The following is a 25329-nucleotide window of genomic DNA, read 5'->3' as shown; positions in this document are numbered from 1 at the left end:
TTCAATTCAGCACCTGAGCCAGCTTCGTGGCCAGTGGAACCAGTCAATGAGCAATGAACTGAATATTGAGAGAGAGAGAAAGAGACTCTCCTCCATCTCTGATAAGAGCTTGTCAGGCAAACCTAGCACCCGACGTTTTCAACAACATGTATCATTACAGAAAGCTTCTACTTCTTTTTTGATCTAATAGAAAGAATTCAAGAATCGATGCCTTGGTTTATCTAATAGTGACAAACTGGATGTTGTAGCAGTTGACAAAGATTTTGACAAGGATGGTTCAACCTCCCAATAAGAAGCCTGTCAAGTCAAAAATAAGGAGAATACTATTTTAACAATGAGTTCAGAACCTTAAAATCACAGATTTTCAAATTCAGAAAGTGAACTAATGTTGTGAGAATGGTCCTTGCAGCAAGGTAGAACTTACTGAAAGGATAAGAATCTTTCCATGGCAGACTTAGGAGCCAGATGATGCCAGAATCTGAAAGGCCAAGTTCCCTGGAAAAGACTATGAATACCCAGAGCAGAAAGAATGGAGAAGTTCTGTTTCAGTTTATAAGTAAAGAGCCCAGAGTTACTAAACTATCACATGGGAATTTAATACGTTGATATTTGTAATGACAAGTACAAGTCTTCTGAAAATCACCAATGTGTTTTCTAATGAGATGGCCTCACTTCTCTCCTAGAGAAAATCGAGTTATTGTCACATGCCACAGTGAGGAAGGGGTGGCTTTCTCTGGGTGCCCTTGTTCTTCCCTCCCTTGATGGCAGACCCACAGAGGATGCCTTGTGCCAACTGCACAGTGAACTCTTCTATAGTGAGTGCCACCACTGCTGTTTAGCAGACCCTGAAACAATCCTCCTTAATTTCTATTATTCCAACTTTAACCTTGACATTCTAGGACTACCTTGGCAATATGTGCCTCCATAAATGTCAGAGTCTGCACAGATCTTTTTTATTTTTTTTGTTGTTGTTGTTAATGTTTTTATATTTTTGAGAGAGAGAGAGAGAGAGAGAGAGAGAGAGAGAGAGAGAGAAGCAGCAGGAGAGGCACAGAGAGACAAGGAGACACAGAATGTGAAGCAAGCTCCAGGCTCTGAGCTGTCAGTGTAGAGCCCTACTCAGAGCTCAAACTCATGGACTGGGAGATCATGACCTGAACAAGTCAGATGCTTAACTGACAGCCACCCGGGTTACCCTCTGTACCTGTCTCTATAGCCTTCTTTTGTGGCTGCAAGGATAGAGGAAATTTTGCACTTGCCAGGATGCAATTTGTCCACAAGTATTGGAACTTGTATTTCACATGATATTAAATCACCAGGGCTGCCTGTCAAAACTTGCCTGATCCAGGTGAAACCTACAAACAGTGTTTATGGTTGTACAGAGTGTCAAAAACTATGTTGAAGGATTGCCATGTGCCATGAAGGATGTGGACTTTCATTACTAGGCGCCATCAGTGTAGGTGACCTAGCTCACCCACAGGTAAACTGCCCGCTTATCTCCACCCACTCCTTATAAGCCACCAGAGGCTGTCACTCAATGCCCTGTGCCCTCAGATTCAAACCCTGCAGCTCTCCAGGAACACTTTGTATTTGGCTTGAGCTCTTCCTGAGCCTCCTGGCTTGGTGGCTCCAGGTTTGAAAAGGAAAGAAGTTCTACATTTAGGCAGCAGAATTTTCAACAACTTGACGTGCCGAGGAGTCAGTGTTCTATACTTTGCAGAAGTAAAGCCAAATCCCATGACCTTTATTGCCTATGCAAACAGCTCAGGGCACACTAGCTCTCGGTCTGCCAAGACATCCATTAAGTATGATATGAGAGGGAAATACACCCATTTACTTCCAACCAGATGTTTCAGTCCTGGCTCATAAGTTCCCTAAATAGGAAAGTGTGCTCTTTAAAATGTATGCTCCAGTGTAGACCACCATTTTCAACATCAGCAATGATGCAATAGCTTTCACTTCTTTTCATTTTTATTTCTCATATTCTCCTTTCTCTCCGTCCCTCTGAGTTTTGCTCATGCCTGACCTCTTCTAAAATAAATATTTTATTCAAGAATATTATTTTGTACTACTTAATAAAACCAAGAAAAGCAACAAAATAAAGCTCAATGTTCCCTAATCTTTCTATCTTCATGATTTCTAGTCAACACCAACTGAAATGAGTTTTTTTTTTTTTTACTTTTAAATTTTTTAAATTTATTTTTGAGACAGAGAGAGACAGAGCATGAATGGGAGAGGGGAAGAGTGAGAGGGAGATACAGAATCCAAAGCAAACTTTAGACTGTCAGCACAGAGCCTGATGCGGGGCTCGAACCCACATATCGTGAGATCATGACATGAGCTGAAGTTGGACACTTAACTGACTGGGTCACCCAGGTACCCCTGAAATAGGTTTTTTTTTAAAACTGTGTTATTTAATTTTGAGACAGAGAGAGACAGAGCATGAGCAGGGAAGGGACAGAGAGAGAGGGAGACACAGTATCAGAAGCAGACTCCAGGCTCTGAACTGTCAGCACAGAGCCCAACATGGGACTCAAACTCATGAACTACGAGATCATGACCTGAGCTGGAAGTTGGACACTTAACCAACTGAGTCACCCAGGTGCCCCTGAAATTATTTTTTGAAAATATTTTAGGTGAAACTGGAATAAATGAAATAACCCTCCATTTAACAAAATGCCAGAATTGATAATGAAACTCTTTTGTGAGCAGGAACGAGTTGGAAATAAGAAAAAGCTATTGGCAGTGGTCTTCAAACTTTCTTGCTTGGGTAATCTTTAAAATAATTTGAAAAACTAAATACTTTCTTTCATTAATAAGTCAACATCAAACTCCCTTTAACCATAAATTTAACTGATAGCAAAGAATGCAATTTCTATGGTATTATATATAAAATAGATCACTTACCATTCTTTTAAATATTTCCAGTAAGATGCATTGAAATACCATACCTATCTGATATTCATCATCATCCATTTAAAAAATACAGGAATAAGGTATTTAACATCAATTTTATATTGTTGTTCACCTTGAACTTAGTATTTTATCCTCTTGGAATGCATTTTTAAACTTGAAAGTCTTTTGATCACTCCATCATAGTTCTATGAAAGAAAAAGTACCTTAAATTTAAATTTTTTCTTAGGGTTTTTTCCCCTAAGAGATTTTGATATTTTTTTTTCAGTTTTCAACACAATAATTAAAGCAAAATGGATGAAAATTATAGAAATATATTACAAAACTTTAGAAATAACTATCATATATGAAGAATGAAATGTATTGAAAAAAAACCTCTCTTAATGGACAGGGAGTTTTTTCTTTATTAGGTATGTGTGGGTGAATGTCACTTCTAGAATAATCTGGTACATTTCTACTCTTTAGATGAAATGTATTGTTTTCAAGAATAATGAAAAAAGATGGGGAGTTGAAGAAATTTTATAATAGCAGTCACACTCAGTTCTTTGAATTAACAAAAAAAAAGTTATTTGTAATGATATATCAGCTGATAACTTGATTAGGTCATGCCTTTATTTTGTTGAAAGCAAATTATTGGAAATATCTAGGTTTATGAAAGGATAATTATCTAGTCATCAGAGTCGCTTTTCCATACCACACATATGGCAGCATTTCCAATTATCTTTTTGATTAGTGCTCCTGAGGTTTTTATGATTTGGGACATGTGTCACAATAGTAAGTTTTCTGGTGGCTAATAGGTATGCTTTCTTCTCCTTAAAGTGAAAGAACAGTTATTACAAGGGAGATGAGGAAGGAGAAATTTTAAGAAACAGATTTTCCCTAAAAGATCAAGAAATTTATTTTCTTTGATGTACCATTGAAGGAGTACTCAGGAAAATGAACCCCTGGGAATATGACTATCCCAATTTTCAGGTCACTGAACTAGTATTCAAAATGAAATATAAAAAAAGGAATTACAAGAAATTAGGTTTTTCTTGTTTATAACTTGAACTTCATGCTTCAGGTGTAATACATTACATTGTACTTTTTTTGATGATTCATGCTTTGGACTTAACCAGAAAGGTATTAGAGTTTCTAAATGTTGCAATATTCCTTGGCAAAATTCTTAACATTGTGTTCCAGAAAACATAAAGTAGCAAAAGAATGCTTGGGTTGATTAAGATAGTATTAAAACCTTAGTCTGTTTCTTCAATGTCTTCACTGTCTGATATTCACAGGCTTCAAGGGCACAGGACCGCGCTGTGGTACTGACGGAGAGGAAAGTTCAACACTTGTTTTATGTGAAGAGTTGCCCATGGTAACCGAATTGATAGTGTCATTTCATTAAGTGTTGAGTTGTGCTCATGCTACAAAAATGCAGTTTTTATACAGCTTCTGTTAGGTACTGGTCTCCTGCTTCATCTAACTCCAAAGAGGAAAAGAGGATTTAATTAAGCAAGGGCACATATTTCTTTAAGCCTTTCTTCTTTCACTCAGATGCGAACTTAGTATAAAACCATTCAGACACTATTTTTTAAAATTTACTTTGCATTATTTTAATGATCAACATCAGAGCACCAAATGACTCATCATTTTAATCAGTCAACGTAGTCTTTAACTTCATTAATTGGAAAAAAGGAACTGTATGGGTGGGAATATTGGCGATGACTAAAACCTAAGATTTAAAAGAAAAAATTTTTTTGAAAGATCTTAAACTCACACACTTAACACTTACACCTAACACAAACCAATTTGTGAATATAATCGTTTAACAGCTACAGTTAATAATAAAACCCCTATGTTTATAGCATAATAATTTGGGGGGCACCTGGATGGTTCAGTTGGTTAAGCATCCAGCTTCAGCTCAGGTGATGATCTCACAGTTTGAGAGTTCAAGTCCCACATCAGGCTGTGCGCTGGCAGTTCGGAGACTCGCACCTGCTTCAGGTTCTGTGTCTCCATCTCTCTCTGCCCCTACCCTGCTCACAGTCTTTCTCTCTCTCTCAAAAATAAATAAACATTAAAAAAAATTAAATAAAATAAAGCATAAAAATCATGCAGTATGCTTTTTTCTCTAAAGGTATGTAACTATCCCATAAGAATTGTGGGGGGAAAATGATGATCACTAAAAATGCCTTTAACTGTTAGGATATAAAAGACCTAGAGTCCAGGAGGAAATATAAAGAATACTGAAATCTTGTTTGAAATGTTCGATGTACTCTGGTCTGTAAGCTTCTCTGGTCTAAACCCAGGATATCTTAGAGTGAAGCAGCTAAGTAAACTTCCAAATTAGAACCTGCTGTTTCAGATCTCAGAATTGTCAAAATCTTTAGCCATGCAAATATCACATGAACAATTGCTTTTTGAAGAGCTAGAGTTACTCGGGTATAAAAATCTAAATTTAAATGTTATGGCAGAGGAGTCTTATGCTTCCTGCTGCTACCCATCCTCCAAAAAGCTGGCTAAACTCCATAAAACTAAACCAAACAAAAAGTTAGACTATTTTTTTAGACTCTCGTTTTAAAGTGGCCTTTTTAGGGTACTTGATTTGAGAGACAATTCTCTGTGGCTCTCTTGCAGTTCTGTATGTCTTCTGAGCAAAAGCACTGACTGTGTTCTGGGCTGTCTTTCTAAGAATGTTTGTATAACAAACAGCCTTCGAAGACAGACAGTGATAGGGTCTCCTGCAGAGATCAATCCATTAAATTAAAGATCATATCTTCCACAGAAGAAATAAGGCTGGCTTACCGTCTATTATAAAAGATTTGGGTTCCCCAGGCTTGGGGCTCCTTTTCTCAAAAATATCCCATTACGTGTGCAGGTGTTATCTCGTTCTCTTTGTGGTTAGCTTGTTTCCTCTTGTTAACTTGCAAGTGGACTAAAATATCAGCCAGTTTACAGTTCTTGAGAGTTTGATTACTTGTGGCAATGGTATGATTTTTCTACAAAGATCTCTTATTACTAACCATTTACATCCAATGGATTCAATGGGATTGTTAAACCTGAGATAATCCATGGAAATATTTTTGTAAACTCTAATGTTAATTAAATAAGCAAAAACAAGTCCCAAATGCCAGGTTCAGATTTTCACATATTTCTCTTAAGAAAATTGTGAAGGAATTGACTTAGATCTTTTTTTGTAAAGAGTCAAGTTTAAATACATGTANAATTTAAAAATTAAAAAAAATAAATAAAAATAAACACATGTAATTACTAAATCAAGGTATGAAACATTATTCCATGACGTTGCTAATCTCAATCACTGTTTTCAAGGGAAGGGCTGGGTCTTAGATTTGGAGAAAACAATAGACATCTGGAAATGAATATTTTGTTTAACAGCACAATTTTTTAATGGCCTTAATTTTAGGAAACTTAAACCATGAAACTTCTTAGGTCATCAAATATTGGAGATGACCTTGCATCCTGAATTGAGTAGCTTTATTCAGATATAATTCTTGGTGAAATGTACACAGGATTCCATACACCATACTATTCATCTCTAATTCCCTATACGCTGACTCACATACCAGAGGAGATCAGGATGTATGAACCCCAGATTAGAGAGAGAGCTCCCCTTTAGTCACAGAAGCTGCGAGAGTTCCAGAAACACTTCTTTGACTCATACAACAAATATTTATTGCACCTCTGTTGTGGGCCAGGCCCTAGGTTAGGCTTGAGGAGACAACATGAACAAGACAGAGGATGTACACACAAAGGACGGATAGTCTAAATTAGCTGCTTCAACTTAGAAGAGAGGACTGGTGGGTGTTTTTCAACCTACATCACACCTTTCACCCAAGCTTCAGGACTTTCTATAAACCATGTCTGGTTTCCTAGGAAGCTCTCTTGACTGCATGTAATCGAGAATTAAAACATATTTTAAAGCCCAAATCTATTCATTTTAGTCTTGACCCAAGTGGAATAGTGTATAGAAGGGAGGTGACGAGGACCATGGCACCATAATTCAACATAGGGCCACGGAGCACTTCCTGTGTGTCCCGACATGGCTTCAGCAAAATGCCTGCTGAGGTCAGTGCTGGCATGATCAGAACTATCCAGATCTTGTCTGACATTTATTAGCATAATAACTACCTATATTGAGTCCACACTGCATACCAGGCACTGAACTAGGAGTGCTTTATATAGATTGCTTCACTTAACCCCACAATTACACTGTGAAGCAGACAGTATTGCCCCATTTTCTTGATAAGGAAACTGAAACCTCAAGAGATGAATTGACTTGCCCAAAGTTCTACAGCCTGGAGTTGAGATTCGAGGCCAGGCAGTCAGATGTCAAAGCCTGGTCCGAATTCAAATACTCCGTGGTACAGCCTCAACAGGTTTTCTTGCCATTCTGCTATATCTTCACTCAAGTTCACGTCCCCTCAAGGCCCCTTGACCTGTCATCATCCCCGCTTCAAACTCCCTGCTCCCAGATCTTCACACCACTTTCTTCATACAAGCTGGGGCCCAATGTCACCACCCCAGAAAGGCTTACATGCTCTTTCATTTATCCTTTCCATTATCTCTTTACTACTCTTACCTAAACATAGATTTGAGCATTTCTCTCCTCCTGACACTGTATTATATACATAGTCATTTCCTTGCTTATTGCCTGTCCCCATCACCGGGTTCTTGAGGGCAAGTCATGGACCACACTCACCCATCCCCAAATCGCCATGCCTGGCACTGTGCCCCATATGTCGTGGGTGACCGATGCCCATATGCTGCCCAAGTGAGTGAAGTGATGAATCCCCACTGCTTTCTCCCTCTCCCTCCTCCTCTTGGTCCCCACAAGTTGCTTTCTTCCTGAAACTTCCTCTTATTTGGTAGAAGAGCTCACAGGAGGGAGTTTGGTGGCGCTTGTCACTCAGCCTGCAGTGTAGGTCCTGCTTGAATGGGTGAATACAAAGGTAGTTAAAAGATAACAGTCACAGTCTCATTACCGAACTTAGCATATGACGTTGGACAAAATCCTTCCATCTGCCTTCATGAATAGATACTAATCATGAGATGGAAGAGGAGGTTAATTCATTAATTTATGAACATAGGAATGTTTGGATTTTAAAAAGCCCCAATTATTGTGAAAAACACGGCCACACACATTTTTCTGTGTTACGGTGGCTACTTTAAGGAGGGATCGGTCTCTATACAAATGAATTCCAATGAATTCATGAGATAATAATTTCACACCTTGGGCTCAGGTTCATCTGTGCTTTACTTCTGAACATGAGTAAAAGAGAAATCTTGATGTGGCTCTATGTGCTCATGGTGTCGGGAACCTCTGCTTCAACCCTGAGGTTTGAACCATGGATGGACAAATAGTCTGTAATTAGAAGGAGCTATGTGACGATCAGTACCACCCCAGAAGCACAGTAGAGGGTAAGGTTAAGATTTTGAACATATTTTAAAGCGAAAAACGAGGGATGGGATGTTGAATGTTAAATAAAAGTCTCTATATCCTGGTTTCTTTTGATGAAAGAGTTTTTGTATTAGTAACAGAAAAATGTAAGGGAGGGGCTCTTAACCTCTTTAGGCCATGAGCCCTTCAGCAAGCTGATGAAGACTATGGATTCCTTTTCTTTCTTTTTTTTTAAATTTTTTTTAATGTTTTATTTATTTCTAGGAGAGAGAGAGAGAGAGAGAGAGAGAGACAGCATGAGCAGGGGAGGGTCAGAGAGAGAGGGAGACACAGAATTGGAAACAGCCTCCAGGCTCTGAGCTGGCAGTCAGCACAGAACAGAGCCTGACGCGGGGCTTGAACCCACGAACCGCGAGATCATGACCTAAGCAAAAGTCGGACGCTTAACCGACTAAGCCACCCAGGTGCCCCTATGGATTCCTTTTCTTAATAAAAAATTAAATACATAAAATCAAATACATAAGATTACTCGGTATTGACCAAATTCATGCCCCTCTTGAATTCAGATTCTAGGGCAACTTTATTATTTTACAATTAGGGAAACAGAGGACCAGAAAATAAAATAAGGTAGGACATATACTTTAACCTAAAAATAGAAACACTGTTTTTGGCTGAGGAAACTATGTTGTGATCTAATACAATTAAAGAATGTTGTTCTAAGCCAATCCGTATTTAAGGAGATTTAATAAAATGGTTTAATCTTGTTCTCAACTTTACTTTAGAAAAGCAACTACTTTTTTCTTTATACACAAAGGATTTGCATCTATTACAAGCAATAAACTCTTTAAATGAAATGCCTGGGTAATAATCACATCAGGTTAGTAAGTTTTATTATGCATTCAAGATCTGGTATGAAATCCTTGCTCCTAATAAAAATCTTCTTTAAACTCCAACTGGCTTGCACAGTGTATACTAATGCTCTAGAATACAATTTTGGTGATTGAATTGGAATTCCTAGGGTATGTTTTCTTTAAAAAGGAAAGGCTACAACATAATATACAGACATAAATGACTGACTCTTGGCAAGAAAAATAGGACAATTGCCAGATCTTCTAGAAAACTCTAGAAGAATCAGTAACTCCAAACCATGCATATGAAACAACCACTTGTTCTCTACAGAGGGGAAGATTTGGGATTCTGCCTCAGACTGCATGTCCCCGAGACTCATGTGTGAATATCCAGGTCTTTAGGCTTATTTCTTTTACTCAACATGCACTTATGTGGCACTCTCGGTGCCATTCTTCAAAGACTTTATTATGAGCTGATTTAATCTTAACAATGCTATGATTTAATGATTAATCATACCCATATTTATAAGTGATAAATATGAGGCACAGAGAAGTTAACTAACTTCCCTAAGGTTGCATAGCTGGCCAGTGGCAGAGTTGAGAGTCAACTCCAGGCAGTGCCCTACTCCAAAGTCCATGCTTTTTCTTTTCGTAGTAATTGAAGCCATATCTTGTTACCTGCATGTCAACCTGGCTCAGTCCTTGGAACTGCAATTGTAAGCTAGAGAAACCGTGGGATAAAGGGTCATTTCTTTTCCCACACCCAAACCTCCTTCAACCATGAGATTCTGCATCTCATTAGCAAAAGAACTCCCTTCTCTATACAGCAGCAAAAAGTAGAGATGTCCAAGACAAATCTGGGGCTACTTTTAAATACTCTGAGTCTGAAATTCCCAAATAATGCTTCATGACTTACCAAAGGAAAAGCCCTAAATGCCTCCCGCTAGCTATTTCCAAGCCCTTCAAACATCCCTATATCTTATCTGATGGGCAAAACTGGAAAGATTTTGGAAATATGCCCAAGTGATGGATTGTTCCACAAAAAGCCTCACGATGGTGGCTGACAGGGACAGCTCATGTGGTGCTTCGCCTGCCGTGGACAGCTTGATAACCTGTAAAAACCACACTTTGAGATCTTTCGTACATTTGTATCTCATTTTAAAACTCCGTTTCCCCCTACTCCCCCTCTTAGAAACACAAATGTATTCTTTCATGGTTTTCAAACAGACTTATGCAGGGCTCACTTAAAGGAGGAAAAGGGGGAAAAATATGGGATGTCATTTCTTCTCTCAAAGACCTTATTCTAATAACTATGTTGAGTTAATAAACCAAAACAAACATACTGAAGCAATACACTCCATTATTAAAGACTGTGGTGTTAACACACTGTGACTTCCACTTACACCAAACTCAGCAGCATCCCAAACATTCACACGTGCTTCAACTTACTTGACGCTCACTATACCCTGGGAGATAGAATAAGGGTTATTGTGCACAATTCATAGCTTCGAAGCAGCTTCAGAGAAGATAAATGACTTAAAGATCATGCAGCCAGGAGGTACAAAAGCTGGAATTAGAGGAACCCAGCTTTTCTGATTTTAAATTCAGGCTCTTTGTAGCCCAGAACCAGACCACTCTGCACTGGAAATACTTTGCAGTTCATACAAGGACATCTAAGAAACTGAGTGAATTCATAAAGGCGACAAGGCTTTCACTAAGCTCTAAAGATAGGAGGGATCTCGATAGAGTTCATGGGGAAGGAAAAGGGGCCATAAGAAAGGCCTGTGTCTCTTGACCAAGGTGTGGAGCTATGGAGATACAGCAGCACCGAGAGGTAAGGCACGGCCTCATTGCACAAGAGCAGGGGCTCCCCTCACTTTGCTGTCCATAAGGAGTCTGCATGTGCTTCTGTATGGGGGACATTCCCTGGTCTCAGGAAGAAATGAATTCAGCACTGAGCTTCTTGCATTGGGCAGATGGTGAAGCATCAAAGTGGAAAAATCCCGTACTCATTAGGAAAAAAAGAACTAGAGGTCATATGACATGATAGAACTCAAGAAAAGTGAGAGTCACCAGCTGCAGGGAGATAATGAACGTTCCTGAGAAAATAGATGTGGAGGCTTTTATAATACATTAGCAAAAGAGCATTTTTCTGTTTGTTTCATAGCTAAAGAAACAAAAGCCACGAGACATTAACGTTAATGACCTCACCTCTTTTTTAGAAGTTGATGGAATGGAAGCTAGTCATTCATTTTAACAATTAACGTTTCAATGAAAAGAAATAAATATCACAGCAGTTGAAGACAGAATTCAGGACCCTTGACCTTCTGGGGTATTTTTTGCCATATTCACACTTTTTCTTTCTAAGGCCAGAGTTTATTACTATGACGGTTTTGTAGTGCATGGATTTAGTTGAGCTGGAACTACGTTTCCCAGAATTCCCTCCCCTGTGTAGTTTTGGTGAGGGTTGGCCAGAAGAGAAATTGGCACGAGGCTTGGAAGGTCAAACTGATACATCAAAGCCTGTGCTGAGTCCTAGATATCACCTGTGCTGTGACTGGCTACCTTTCCTTGCTGGTCGCAGGGACTAGCCAGTGCCACCCGGTCTCCTCCTCCAGCCTCTCTTGCTGCTGTCAGAGCCCTACGGAGAAGGACACCTATTTTTCTGTAAGTGGCCAACATCATCAGAGTTGATGTGGTGACAGATGTGGGCTCCAGTTTCTTCTCACGGATTCCAGTTTGTCATGGCTTTGAATCCATCTTTTCTTCCCTGGGCCCTGCAGACCTGCAGAGACTGATGAGTGGCTTTCTCCTTTCCCTCTCACTGTCCCCTTTCAGACCTTTGCTTTCTCAGTGTCTCCCACAACTGTGTGAGGGGCAACCCTTGTGACAAGTTCCTTGTCCCCTATTACTTACAGTGGTTCTGCTTCCCGACAGAATTGCTCACACTCCCTCACTATCTAGGCCTTTCTATACCCAGGCTCCCTTTAATTGACTGTACTTTGCATCTCCCACTTATTCTCAAGGGCCCATTAGCTATCAGAAAAGGGTGATGAAATTTTAAAGTGCATCTTAGTATTTTTAAATAGTCATCATGATGGACCAAGAACCAATAATTAAGTACTGGCTACACGGAGATTTAGGGACACCATCTACTGGTTTCCGGTACCTGATCCTGGAAGCCTTTGCAGCACCCAGAACTACTCAGTCACCAAACAAGAGAGAAACTCCTATCTTATTGAATTCACTGTTATTTTAGTCTTTGTTATGGCCAAGTTTGAAATCTAACCAAATAGCCATTAAATATTATCTTAATCAAGTTCAGTCATTCAAGTAAGTGCACACCAAAAATGATAATGGTGTATTCTTATCATAACCCTCCCTCTCTTTTTTTTTTTTTAATATTTTTATTTATTTCTAGGAGAGAGAGAGAGAGACAGCGTGAGCAGGGGAGGGTCAGAGAGAGAGGGAGGCACAGACTGAAACAGGCTCCAGGCTCTGAGCTGGCAGTCAGCACAGAGCCCGACGCGGGGCTCGAACCCACAAACCGCGAGATCATGACCTAAGCGAAAGTCGGACGCTTAACTGACTAAGCCACCCAGGCGCCCCAACCCTCCCTCTCTCTTATCCTGTAGCTCAGCCTTATAAATGTACACGCTCACTTACCTAACAGAGCTTCAGAAAAAGAGAGACTGTCTCTATCTTGCATAAAATGCAGAGTGGTGCATTTAATAGCCTCATGTGATAGCCAATCATACACTCTTTCTATTCATTCTTACTTCTAAAGTATCTTCATGGAGGACTTCTGAACTAAAAGTAATTAACATTTATTTTCAAGACCGACAGAGGACTGTCTATTCTTGTCTTGGACTAGGATTAACATTGAATTTCAGAAGACAAGAGGCATTTTCTTTTTCTTTTTTTTCAATGCTTATCAATTTAAAAAAATTTTTTTAATGTTTTATTTATTTCTGAGAGAGAGAGAGAGACAGTGTGAGCAAGAGAGGGTCAGAGAGAGAGGGAGACACAAAATCTCACAGAAACAGGCTCCAGGCTCTGAGCTAGCTGTCAGCACAGAGCCTGATGCAGGGCTCGAACCCACGAACTGTGAGATCATGACCTGAGGCGAAGTTGGACGCTTAACTGACTGAGCCATCCAGGCGCCCCAATGCTTATTAATTTTTGAGAAAGAGAGACAGAGCATGAGCAGGGGAGGGGCAGAAAGAGAGGGAGGCACAGTATCTGAAGCAGACTCCAGGCTCTGAGCTGTCAGCACAAAGACTGATGCAAGGCTTGAATTCACAAGCTGTGAGATCATGACCTGAGCCGAAGTTGGACGCTTAACTGACTGAGCCACCCAGGGACCCCAAGAGGTATTTTCAATTATTTGAGCAAGTCACTTAGTCCGCCTCTGTGAGACATAATACCATCATTTGTAAAATTTGGTGAATATTCTTTCTTCACAGGCTTATTCTGAAGGTAAAATGAAATACTGCAAAGTATGTAAAACCTTCTTAGCACAGTATTTGACATAATTCAATAAATATTAGTTGAATCTACAGCATAAATTATATTTAAAATGAATTAGTAGAGAATGCTATTTAAAGAACACTAAAAGGTAAATAACAATCAACCCCCACTGATTTCTTCCAAAATCAAATTGAGTTTTCTGAAAAAGGGAATTCTTGTTCTAACACAACAATATATCAAATGATAAGCCAGTGACTGAGAATTTGCTGCATTTTTCAAAGTTACCCAAAAACTAAAGAGAGGAGGGGAGTATGAGCTTAGGAAGACTCTGACCATGAGTACGTGGGTTCTGGAAGTTTAAGACCAATGTCTGACGTAATATGTGCCATGTCATAATCTCGTTAACCTGAAAGTATCTCTGACTTAAAGCAAAGAAAGCATCCCTTTTGCTCGCTTTTCCTTAGATTCTTAGTTGCTTCTTGATATTTCAAAAGATTGGATTAAGAAAACTGATGTAAAGAATATTTTTAGTTTTATGAAGAATGTATAGGAAACAAAGATGTCGGCAAAGGATACGAATAAGACAATACCACCTGAAATCTATCATATGAGCAAAGCTTATTGTGCTTATTAGTAGGGAAAAGTTCACAAAGAAGCGAGTTGTTCCTTGGTGCAAGATAAGACTTGTAGGTTGCCCTTCTGGTAGACTTCAAAGAGTTTCTGAAAACAAAAGTATAAGATGCTCTCTCAAATTTCATTAGCTTTTTGTATCTGAGTAACCAGAGAAGTATTGTCTGGATCACATGCATGTCTCCCTAAAATTCATATGTTAAAATCCTAATTCCCAATGGGATAGCATTTGTAGGTAGGGGCTTTAGGAGGTAATTAGGTCATCAGAGTGGAGCCGTGAGAAAGCTAGCTAGTTCTCTGTGTGTGTGTGTGTGTGTGTGTGTGTGTTTCTATCTCCGTTTCTGTCTGTCTGTCTCTCTCTCTCTCTTTCCATCCCTCTGCCATGTGAGGATACACTAAGAAGGTGGTGGCCAACTACAAACCAGGAGGGGGACCCTCACCAACCACCAAATCTACCAGCACCTTGATCTTGGACTTGCCAGCCTCCAGACTATGAGGAATAAATGTTTGTTGTCTAAGCCATCCAGTCTTTGGTGATTTGTTGTAACAACCCAAACTAACTAAGATAAGTGTTTCATAGGTACACACCCAAGGTGCCTGAATCCTGAAATAATAGAAGAAACCTGTTTCCAGGAAACTGTTCATTAATAATATTTGTCATTGTTAAATCTTAACAAGGAGGGCCAGGGTTCAGAAACAAGTCAGAGAGGTCAGAGGCTGATGGTATTGTAAAATTTACTCTTATTTGTCCATGCACAGTCCCTTATAAGGAAATCCATCTACTCATAGTTCCAGAGGAAGGGCCAGCTCTGGTCATCCATGGTTTGGACCCTGTGGCCTAGAGGTGTCCCTGAACAACAACTTACGACTCTGCCTCACAAAAAAAACAGAGTCCATCATATTCCTTCTCTTACTCTGGAATTTGTAAAAATCAGTATCTAGAGACTGATCTCACTTAGATGTGGGAGTAGACTGCAGAGTGAGGAAACGGAGGAGCTGTAGAGGCCATATCATGTGCAAATCTAATTATGAATTAACTGAGATTAAGGAGGCCAAACGTGCTGGTTGCTGACCAGAAAGCAGCAAACACAGGAACTATAGCTCAGTTAACTCAAGTATAACCTCCTTCAAGACAGGAACAGGGTCTGTCTTGTTCATTACTATTTTCCCAACATCTAGCATAGTCCTTTGTTATTAAAAAGTGGGTCACTTGATACATATCACCTGAAGGAATAGCTAATGGCTTAACAGTAGGTCACCAGAGAAAGCCCTAAAGTGACTTTCTTTCTAGAAACATTGTCAGATCCTGGCACCAGAAACCTAAATTTGTCCATGAGATGCCTTCTCCTTCAACATAACCAATGTCTTCTCATGTTCTTAAGCTCCAATATTTCCTTTCATCTGAGCAACTCTGTTTGGTCCTTGATCCTTGTAAATAACAACAGGAAAACTTGGTGGGAGAGAGGAAGAAAGGAAGGGGGAAAGAGGGAAAGAATGGGGGAGAGGGAGAGATGAAGGAGCTGACGGTGGTAGAGAGACTACCTTATACTACTCTAAAGAGAGGTTTAGATTTTGTGGGTGAGGCTAAAAGTCAAGGAACTGCAACAAACAAACTGTTCTAGAGAACTCAAGAGAGTTTGCTCAAGGGAAGTGTTTAAACTTTGTCACTTGGAGTAGACCAGCTATATAAAATAAAACTACCATGTAGCTATCTCCCTGTAAATTGTTTCTATTGTATTGAATGTGAGTGACTTGACTCCCATTCTCTTGCCTAATGAGTAAAGTGCTCAGGGAGGTTACTCTGGTGATAAAAGATATAGTACTTAAAGAAATAATTCACCCTCCTTCCCAACTCCTTATTCCCTGTTCTTATTTATTACTGAATGCATCCAGTGTCTTTAAGAAAATCTAAAACCTTGATTTTTTCTTCCATTTACAAAGACACTCAAGAATGATATGGGAAAAAATGTTATTCCGGTAAACTGCTTTCATAAAACAATATATTCTCTTGCACAATACATATCTTTTGAGGTCTGGTTTATCCCCAATCAATTGCTGTTAAATTATCCTCCTGTGACAGATAATGGTAAACTAATCCTTCTGTTGAATACCAGCCCTGCACATTTCACAAGAGAGGTATGAGCCAAGCATAGTTTCCACATGAGTAGAAATGTCAGGTGGCCAATATTGTCCCCATCTTACTTCTAGTAGGCTTATGTATACGGTACCACAGCCATAAGATGTTCTGATGGTCAATGGCAATATGTTAGCATTCATCAGGGGAAAGGAGACGGAATAAAAATATAAAATACTTACTTGGTCCCAGACCAATGGAAAAAGCAGCAACGTAAACGAGCAAGCTGGCTAAGGAAAGCCATTTCAAGAAAGCTGGGACGTCCACAGGATCTGTGACTATCTGGTATTCAGCTTGGCTTGGTCCAGCATTAGGTAAAGGTGTCATCTCTCTCTTATCCATGTCATTTTTCATGGGCATTAGGGAGCTTCTGCTGTGGGAAGTGATCCCCTTAAAGAGCTCTCTAAGAGTATCATCAGTGGCTGACAGATTTCCTGGCCCATAAAACACAGACTCATCCAATGATTGGTTGATAGGGCTATGGCTTCTGCAGATGTTGGTGAAGTTCATGGGGATGTTGAGATTCACAATGCCCATAGTCATCAATGAAGCTGCCATCACAGAGGAGCCGATACAAAGGAAGGTTTTGCTCCCAACGTGGTCTACAAGAAGAGTGGCAGGGACAGTGCTGATGACCTTGACAACCCCAACCCCCGTGGAGGCGAGGCTAGCTGCCTCATTGCTTTGGAAGCCAACGGACTTCAAAACAGTTGACGCATAGAATAATATGTTTGGCTGACCCGTGACTTGCACAAAAAATACTAATGTTAGGCCTATCATTATCCGGGTCCTCATGTTGTCCTTGGAGCGAAACAGATCCCAGAAACTATATTGATATTCATCTTTCAGGGAAGATTTTATCCCAGTGAGTTCCTCGGTTGTATCTGAGATGGCTCTCAACCTTCGGAGAACCTTGCTAGCAGCTTCCTCGTGTCCTTTCATCACCAGAAACCGGGGACTTGGCGGCAGAAAATACATCGCAATTGCCTGCAAAATTCCCAAGGGAATGACAAGGCCAAACATGTACTTCCAGCCATGGGAAACGTTGGCAAATGCATAATTTGAAATGTAGGCAAAAAGGATCCCTATGACAATCATCAGCTCATTCAGTGACACAAGAAGACCTCTTCTGTGTTGTGGAGCAATCTCTGCGATGTAAACACATGTGGCAATCGAAGAGAGTGAAATGGAAACCCCTATGGCAATGCGCCCCACTATGAGGACCGTGTAAGATAACCTGAGTATCAAGACTAGGCTTCCGAGTCCAAGTAGGCACGATGACAAGATGATAGCAGCCCTTCTTCCATACCTGTCAATCAGGACCCCTCCAGTGAGAGAGGCAAGCAAGGCCCCCATGAGGAGGGAGCTCACTACCATTTCCTGCTCATGGCAGGTTAGGGCTAATAAGGTTCTTATCTGAAGAAGAGCTCCAGAGATGAGCCCAAGTTCATAACCCACCAGGAGGCCACTGACAGCAGCAGTGACAGATGACAGGAGAGTAAACATGCCGCAACCTGTAGGCAGAGAGGAGAGACAGAGAAGTCAGTTCTGTACTGTCAGTTTAAACATTTTATGTCTGAATGGAGACTCAACCTTATATACGTTAGCTCTTCAGAGCACTGAGCATACGCACACACATCAATATAGTAAAGTAATATATTAACAAAAATGACTAGCTGTAAATGGAAATGTCCTTTTTCTTTCATTTTGGGGAGGAGCGAGGTGGAGACACTTAGGAAGTCATTTCCTTCTATTTGTGATGCCGCTGTTGTTTTTCAGTGACCGGCAGACAGCTACGCAAGATAAGCAGATGATAGATGATGAAGGCTAAACAAACAAGAACAACACCATTTGGTTCCTGCTTCGGCGTTGGATCAGAAATTCAGACAGCCCGGTTCCTCGGGCCCCACGGCAGGCGGTTCTCTAAAGGGAAATCTCCGAGGCAGAGTAGAAAGGGTAGAAGCCTCCAGAAGTGCTACAGGCTTCCTTCCCCTTGTGTAACCTGGGGGGAAAACAAACCACAGCCTCCAGGAAACCTGCCATCATGTCTCCTTGGTCACATCCGGCCACAGTTGGCTCTTGCTAAAACATATGAGGGTATTGTGTGTGTGTGTGTGTGCACACGCACGTGCGCACCTGCTCACACCTTAACAGAGTTAAGGTTGTATCAGAAAGAAGGAAGAAAGAAACGGATGCACGAGAGGGAACTAACATCATTACCTGCTGTGATAAGGAGGAACTTACCAGAACTTGGGGGAAGAAGAACAAAAGGGACTGACTTCATCTTGTTTTGTTATTTTAATGGTAAAAACTGAGGAAAAATGGCAAAATGTTAACAGTCATTACTTTTCAGAAGAAAGTAGAGGGTGTTTATTATATTGGTATATCTGTAATTTGTCAAAGCAGGAACAAAACAAATAAAAAGTAACCGAAGGAAGCACAGGGAAGAGCATTGCAGGCACAGGAAACAAGTTTGCAACTGAAAGGCGTGACACAGGAAAGCAAGTTTTGGAACTGTTAGGCAGCTAGTACATCAAATGTGGGGTTTAACACCAGCTTGGAAAGGTAAATAGGATACAGTAAATTGGGGTAGACACAGAGGGCACGAGTCAAACAGAGTATTGCAAGTCACAGTGACACCTTTTATTTATTTGTTTGTTTGTTTGTTTAATATTTACTTATTTTGGGGGAGAGTGTAAGCAGGGGAGGGGCAGATAAAGGGGACAGAGCATCTGAAGTGGGCTCTGTGCTGACAGGGAGCCCAGGGAGCCCAATGTGGGACTCAAACTCACAAACTGCATGATCGTGACCTGAATTGAAGTTGGGTACTCAACCGACTGAGCCACCCGGGTGCCCCACAGTGACACGTTTTATCGTTTCATAAGTATAACGGGGCCAGTGCACACTGAATGGTATGGGTGACTGACACCAAACTTATTACTGCTGGGTACAGACTAGTTCTTCCAGAAGCAAGACTGGTAACAGAGAAAAGCATGTTGCCTTAAAGTTGACAAGAGATGATAGTAGCTTGGATGTTCAGAGTAGACCTGGGGACAAGTGGAAAGATTCAAGAGTTAATTTGGAGATAGGTCCCTTGGTGGCCCAGTCAGTTGAGCATCCAATTCATGATTTTGGCTCAGGCCATGATCCCAGGGTCATGGGATAGAGCCCTGCATCGGACTCTGCACTGAGCGTGAAGCCTGCTTAAGATTCTCTCTCTCTCTCTTTCTCTTCCACTCTGCACCCTTCCCCAGTTCACATATGATGTCTCTCTCTAAATTAAAAAAAAAAAAAAAAAAGAGTTAATTTGGAGGTTAAAACAACTATACTTGCTCGTGAATTGGGAGTTAGAAGGGGAAGGGGTAGGTCAGAGCCCAAGATGGCTTCATGGTTTGACCTGTTGGTTGGGTGATTTTATAATGTTCAATACCCTGTGTACAGATATGTATATGGGATTCAGCAGCATGTATTTGGGATTTAAAAGCATGGGAATGAATAAGATCATGTAGGGAGGTGAACAGAGGAGCAGAAGCAGCAGGAGTAGGCCTGGGACCTAGGGAATGCCAACATTTAGAACAGAGACAACAGCAAAAGGAGGTGGAGAAGGAACAGCACTAAGATGTGTACAGAATGGACCAGAAACGAGTGTGGGCACACGATTATCACAGTGAGCAAGGGCTATTTCAGCCTGCCATTGCAGGGGGAGGGAGGTGACTTAAAAATGCTGTCCAGCTCCAGGAAGAGAAGCAGATCAAATAAAGTTGGTATGAACCTCTTCCCAACAGAAATACCCAAGGTATTTTACATCTCCAGGATCCTGGGACATAGGTGACTTTGAAAAATAAATCTAAAAAGGATTGAACACTTTGACGGAGGAGCAAATAAAAATGCAAAAATCCACAATAAAATAAAACTAATTCATGGGCATAGTGAATACAAACCATTAAATTGAAATTAAATTAGCAATTTGTCCAGCTATGTAGAAAATAAATATTTGCCCCCAAGAAACCCAACATTCTGGTGATATCTCTATTATCTGTTATTTATTATGCAGTGCTTTAATTTTTACAACACTTTTGCATAAAGACTTTAAAGTAGTCTCTTAGAGGGGCACCTGGGTGGGTCAGTTGGTTAAGCATATGACTCAATTTCAGCTTAGTTCATGGTCTCATGGTTCATGAGTTCCAGCCCTACATCAGGCTCTCCTCCTCTGTCTCTGCCCCTGGCCCACTCTCTCCCCCTCTATCAAAATAAATAAAGAAAGAAAGAAACATTAAAAAAATAAAGTACTCCTTTGTAGAATCATTCATGTGCTAAATCTCCACATATTTTCCCCCCTGTGATTTTGAAATGCTCAGCAACATATTTCTCTACAACAAGAAGAATCAGGTCAAATTCTCACATTTAGATAAGAATATTGTATTACTTCATATCTCTACTTGCCGTTGTTCACTTTATCTATTTTTTTTAAGTTTCTTATTTTCTTTATTTTTGAGATGGGGTATGGACAGAGAGAGAGACAGGTATCTCAAGCAGGCTCCAGGCTCCACAGTGTCAGCATGAAGCCCGATGTGGGGCTTGAACCCACAAACTGTGAGATCATAACCTGAGCCGAAATCAAGTCAGACGCTTAACTGACTGAGCCACACCGGCGCCCCCATTTTATCTACTTTTGACATATTGATTAGCTTCTATATGTTTTGGCAAATATGATTATTCTATATCAGATAATAAATATTATCTGATATTCATATTAAAGAAATAAATATGGAGAATAAAACACTTACAAAGCGCATTGAGGGAGTCACCCCAGGAGTGAATTTAGAGTGACACAGGGCAGCACTGAGGGAATACTGAGTCAGAGACATGGCAGAATAGGTGCCGTAACTGCTTGAGTAGCAGAAGATTGTCCTTGCCACCTGGCCCTTCTCCTCTTATTGCCCCCCCTTTGTTAGCTGGGAAATAGTGTTTCCCTACCAAAAGAAAGACTTCTTGACATATGAGATTCCCTTCCTTTGATCTTCCTTCAGACAGAATCTGAGGTGGGCACGTCACAAAGCCTGCTCCCTATACTGTGGGGGGGACGGTCCTGACAGAAGACAGAGCCAGCTTCTTTGTCCACTTCCTGGACTTAGCTTCATATGCTGATTCTTTTAGTCAGCGTTCAGGGGACACTGACAAATTGGGATGTGTGCAAATGGTCTGGAAACCATCCCACTTTGTCAAGGTTCCTCTGGATACCAGCAGCTAGCACTGAGTATAATTCTTCAGAGTTATAATAAAGTTATTTCCATATGAATTACTAAAAATTCTTTTTACAAAATTACAAGTGTAAAATTTTTTTAAAAAATACTTTTTTGAGAGAGAGAGAGACAGAGACAGAGCATGAGCCGGGGAGGGGCAGAGTGAGAGGGAGACACAGAATGCAAAGCAGGTTCTAGTCTCTGAGCTGTCAGCACAGAGCCCGACACGGGGCTTGAACTAGTGAACTGAAAAATCATGACCTGAGCCGAAGTTGGGAGCTCAACAGACTGGGCCACCCAGGTGCCCCAAGTTTAAAAATTTTTTAATATATTGCAACATTATCTATCTATCTATCTATCTATCTATCTATCTATCTATCTATCTATCTATCACCTATCTTTCTGTCTGTCTATCTAGGGAGTTGGCCTTTAAAAGCTTAAAGGGTGAAGAGGACATTCTATGATCCCATTCTATCTATATAGACATAGATATGTCTATATCTATGACACAATGGGCATACCAACAGGGGTGATATACCACAGTGTTAAGCTAAGGTCTTAACTGTATGTATTTTATTTGGCGGGCTTATCTTCCCTGGGATATGCTTTAAGGGATCCCGACAAAAAAAATTTCACTCATCTTGGTACTGCTACTTGTTACTGCTGAAGTTCCTGTATGGTCCCCAGCTGGGGATTTTGAATTCCAATTAGCCTGTGGAAGGCTAGTCCCTAATCTCCCAAGAGTGTAGCCCTGTGACACCTTAGGACTTCTACCACAGGACATTTTCTTAGTGCTCGTTTATCATATAAAAATAATGAAGAGACATAAAAAGTGGGCTTTTTTCTGTCTTGTTTTTTTATGATGATAAAAGCAAGACATTATTCTATGGTTGCCAGAAAGCAGAAATAACTTTTCCAAGAAATCTGGCCATGAACAGGAGGAAAGAAAGAGTGTGTCGCAGGAAGGCGGAGTTTGCCTAAATACAGATGAGAATGTTTGGGCAGCTCGGTGGACCCAGTGCTGAAGGAGAGGGCAGGATGAGGAATTATAATTAATGCCTTTTCCAAGAACACCAGCCCTGAAGTCAAACATTCCGTACCTCACGTTCATGGTGAAGTTTAGCATTTCCATCTATTTTGCTCATAGCCTTGCTCGATGAGGGCCTTTCCTTAACATCCAAGGAAATGAGCCCAAAGGGGCCACAGGGAACACCAGCCTTTTGTGGACATCACAGAAATGGCAACTATCTGGAGACTCACAGCTGGGACCCGCAGTGTCGCTGGGGCATGCCTGCTTCTCAGTCGTGCTGCTTTGCTAGAAGCCCAGCAGTGTCCCTTTTGATGCAATGATGATTGTGTTACAAGGTAATGAAGTAAAACTTTATGGATGACGCCATCAGAACCGAGGGGCTTCGTGTACATGTCCTGAGACCCACATGGAAGGCACGAAGGGCAGGAGCCTCCACAGGCTAGGCGAGGCCACAATAGCTGCATTGTCCACTGCTTGTGGTGACTCACATGAAACCGCGCTGTGACTGGCTCGCACGCAACACACTCAATTTTCCATAATATTTGCGTTTCTGCCTGCTCTCTGCTTTTCTTTCTTATCCCATACGTCTATTACAGCCTGGGTGCACAATGGACGCACAATGAACACTTAGCGGCTCACTGAATCCTACCATAGACGGCAAAACGTGCACACACAGGTTCCTCTGGCAAACAGCCAGGGAGTTGTACAGCGTGACCCAGTGTGAATGCCTCCAAAATTTCAAAGACCCCCTGCTTCATGTTTTGCTGGGGAAAAACTTGCCGTGGCCCCCAAATGGCCTTGCAGTTGCAGTCTCCCCTCTCTCCACTCCTCCCCCCTGAATATCTTTCATCCCAACTCATCTTTCCAGAGTCATCTCAAGTGCCACCTCCCCCAGGAAGGCCACCCTGCTCTGCCCCATTTTGCAGCTTCACCCCAACCCCCCTGCACTCCTGCTGCCCAAAGAATGTGTTTCTAGTGTGCCCGTCATCTTTCAAGGTGTTCATTTTTTTTACCCTTTGTCTTCTGCTAAATGGAAAGTTTAAGAACTCTACATTCCTTTTATCTCTATTTTCATCTCTGTCTTTGGCACAAGGTAAATCCTCAGTAAATGTTTGCTGAGTGATGGGATAAATGAATGATAAGAGCGCTCCAGCATACTGATCCTTGGTCCTCTCCTCCCCAAGGTTTTGTCTACAGACTAAGATTAATGCACAGTATTATGGAATGGTTAGCGTATACAACTTTATATTTACATAAATGCTTAGCATTTGAACAGTGTATTAGCATTTCTATAAAGCTTTCAGCACTGTTTTTAGCCTGTTGATATAGCACCATTGTAGACACTATAAAGTGTTTCATTATCACTCATATATTTATACTTTATGAAATGCGAGCCTCGTGTTTTTGGTTGCTGAGACTTGGTGTTTGGCAGCCCCGCCCCCAGGAACTCAGGTTTTCAGGCCCCCCCAACAGTCTCCAAGCGTCAGTTCCTCAGCCCCTCCGGACCGCTTGCTGTTTCTGGAAAATGCCAGAGTCTAGGGAAACTTGAGTCATCTCTGAAGATACAGTTTGAATATCCCCTTCTGAACCAAACCTTTCCAGACACCCTCCGGTGAGCACGAGTCTCTCCTCTCTCTCTTGCCTTTCTGTCCACAGCCTTACAGCACCGTGGACCATATTTAGTTGTGCCCATCTCCTGCCTTAGATTGGGAGCGCCTTGAGGGTAGGACTGGCACCATCAAGGGGCCCACACAGAGAGCTCAGTATAGACTACTGGCTGTCACACGGAGGAGGGGCGTTGGCTCAGTCAGAGAGCTCCCCAGGGCCCAGAGGACATGGTCCCTGGAGAGTTGAGGTGTGCTGTTTCCACCAGCTGCCACAAGTCCCAGATGCTGCCTCTGGGCCCCAGACCCCGTGTGGGGCGCCCGGTGGTGGTAAGTAGTGGGCACTAGCCTGCATCTAACCACTGTCCGCCTCCTCCACCCCGAATCCCCTTTTGCATACAATGAAACTCAGCCCAACAGAAAATTTGGCCTCTCGCCATACCTGCTGTATTTTGACCCTTCTAAAACAAAAAGATAAGAACTTTGCTTTCTTTTCCATTTTTCAAATCTCAGGTTTGATTTAGCGGTACTTATACAGGCACACTTTCCAGAAACCAACCTTCTTCAAATTCCCCGGGCCAGGGAGGTGCACAGAGGGGACGTCACTTACACTGGCTTAGTAGCCCTTCCCTGCATCTTGCTTTGTTAACTCTCTTTTTCTGCCTGATTACTCATAGGACTTTCATTCTTTTCTTTCTCTCCTCACACTTTTTTTGTCTTTCAGCCCTTCCTTCCCTCCTTCAGTGTGAGACTTTCAGCAGGATAAGTCCGGCCACTTGTTTCTTCCACATTTTTCTGCTACTACCTGAGTTCTTCTACTCAGGAAAGATTTCTTCTACTATTTTGGGTTTTCCCCTATTTGTTTAGTAATAATCAGTTATGTGTTAGTCATACATATTCATCTTATTTCCCGTCAGTATCTTTTTTTGATGTTTATTTATCTTCGACAGAGGAGAGCACGGACCAGGAAGGGGCAGAGAGGGAGACCAAGGATCTGAGGCAGGCTCTGCACTGAGAGCCAAGCCCCTTCTTGAGGCTTGATCNCTGCTACTACCT

General features: G+C 41.3%; 1 protein-coding gene across 4 annotated transcripts in view; it reads right to left on the bottom strand.

The window, feature by feature from the left end:
- The window catches only part of SLC2A12 (solute carrier family 2 member 12), a 57693-nt gene that overhangs the window by 20550 nt on the left and 11814 nt on the right, over positions 1-25329 (bottom strand). For 3 of the 4 annotated variants that reach the window (XM_077776146.1, XM_077776148.1, XM_077776145.1), the window contains exon 2: positions 16579-17910. In XM_077776146.1, coding sequence (XP_077632272.1) covers positions 16579-17910 — 1332 coding nt within the window. Of the gene's footprint in view, positions 1-3936; positions 4628-16578; positions 17911-25329 lie in introns of those variants that run through there. The other variant, XM_077776147.1, reaches the window with a different exon arrangement.

The sequence above is a fragment of the Crocuta crocuta genome, unplaced genomic scaffold, assembly GCF_008692635.1.
Source record: "Crocuta crocuta isolate KB4526 unplaced genomic scaffold, BGI_CrCroc_1.0 scaffold25, whole genome shotgun sequence".
NCBI lineage: Eukaryota > Metazoa > Chordata > Mammalia > Carnivora > Hyaenidae > Crocuta > Crocuta crocuta.
The sequence above is the reverse complement of the archived record's forward strand: the minus strand, read 5'-3'. Positions and strand labels throughout refer to the sequence as shown.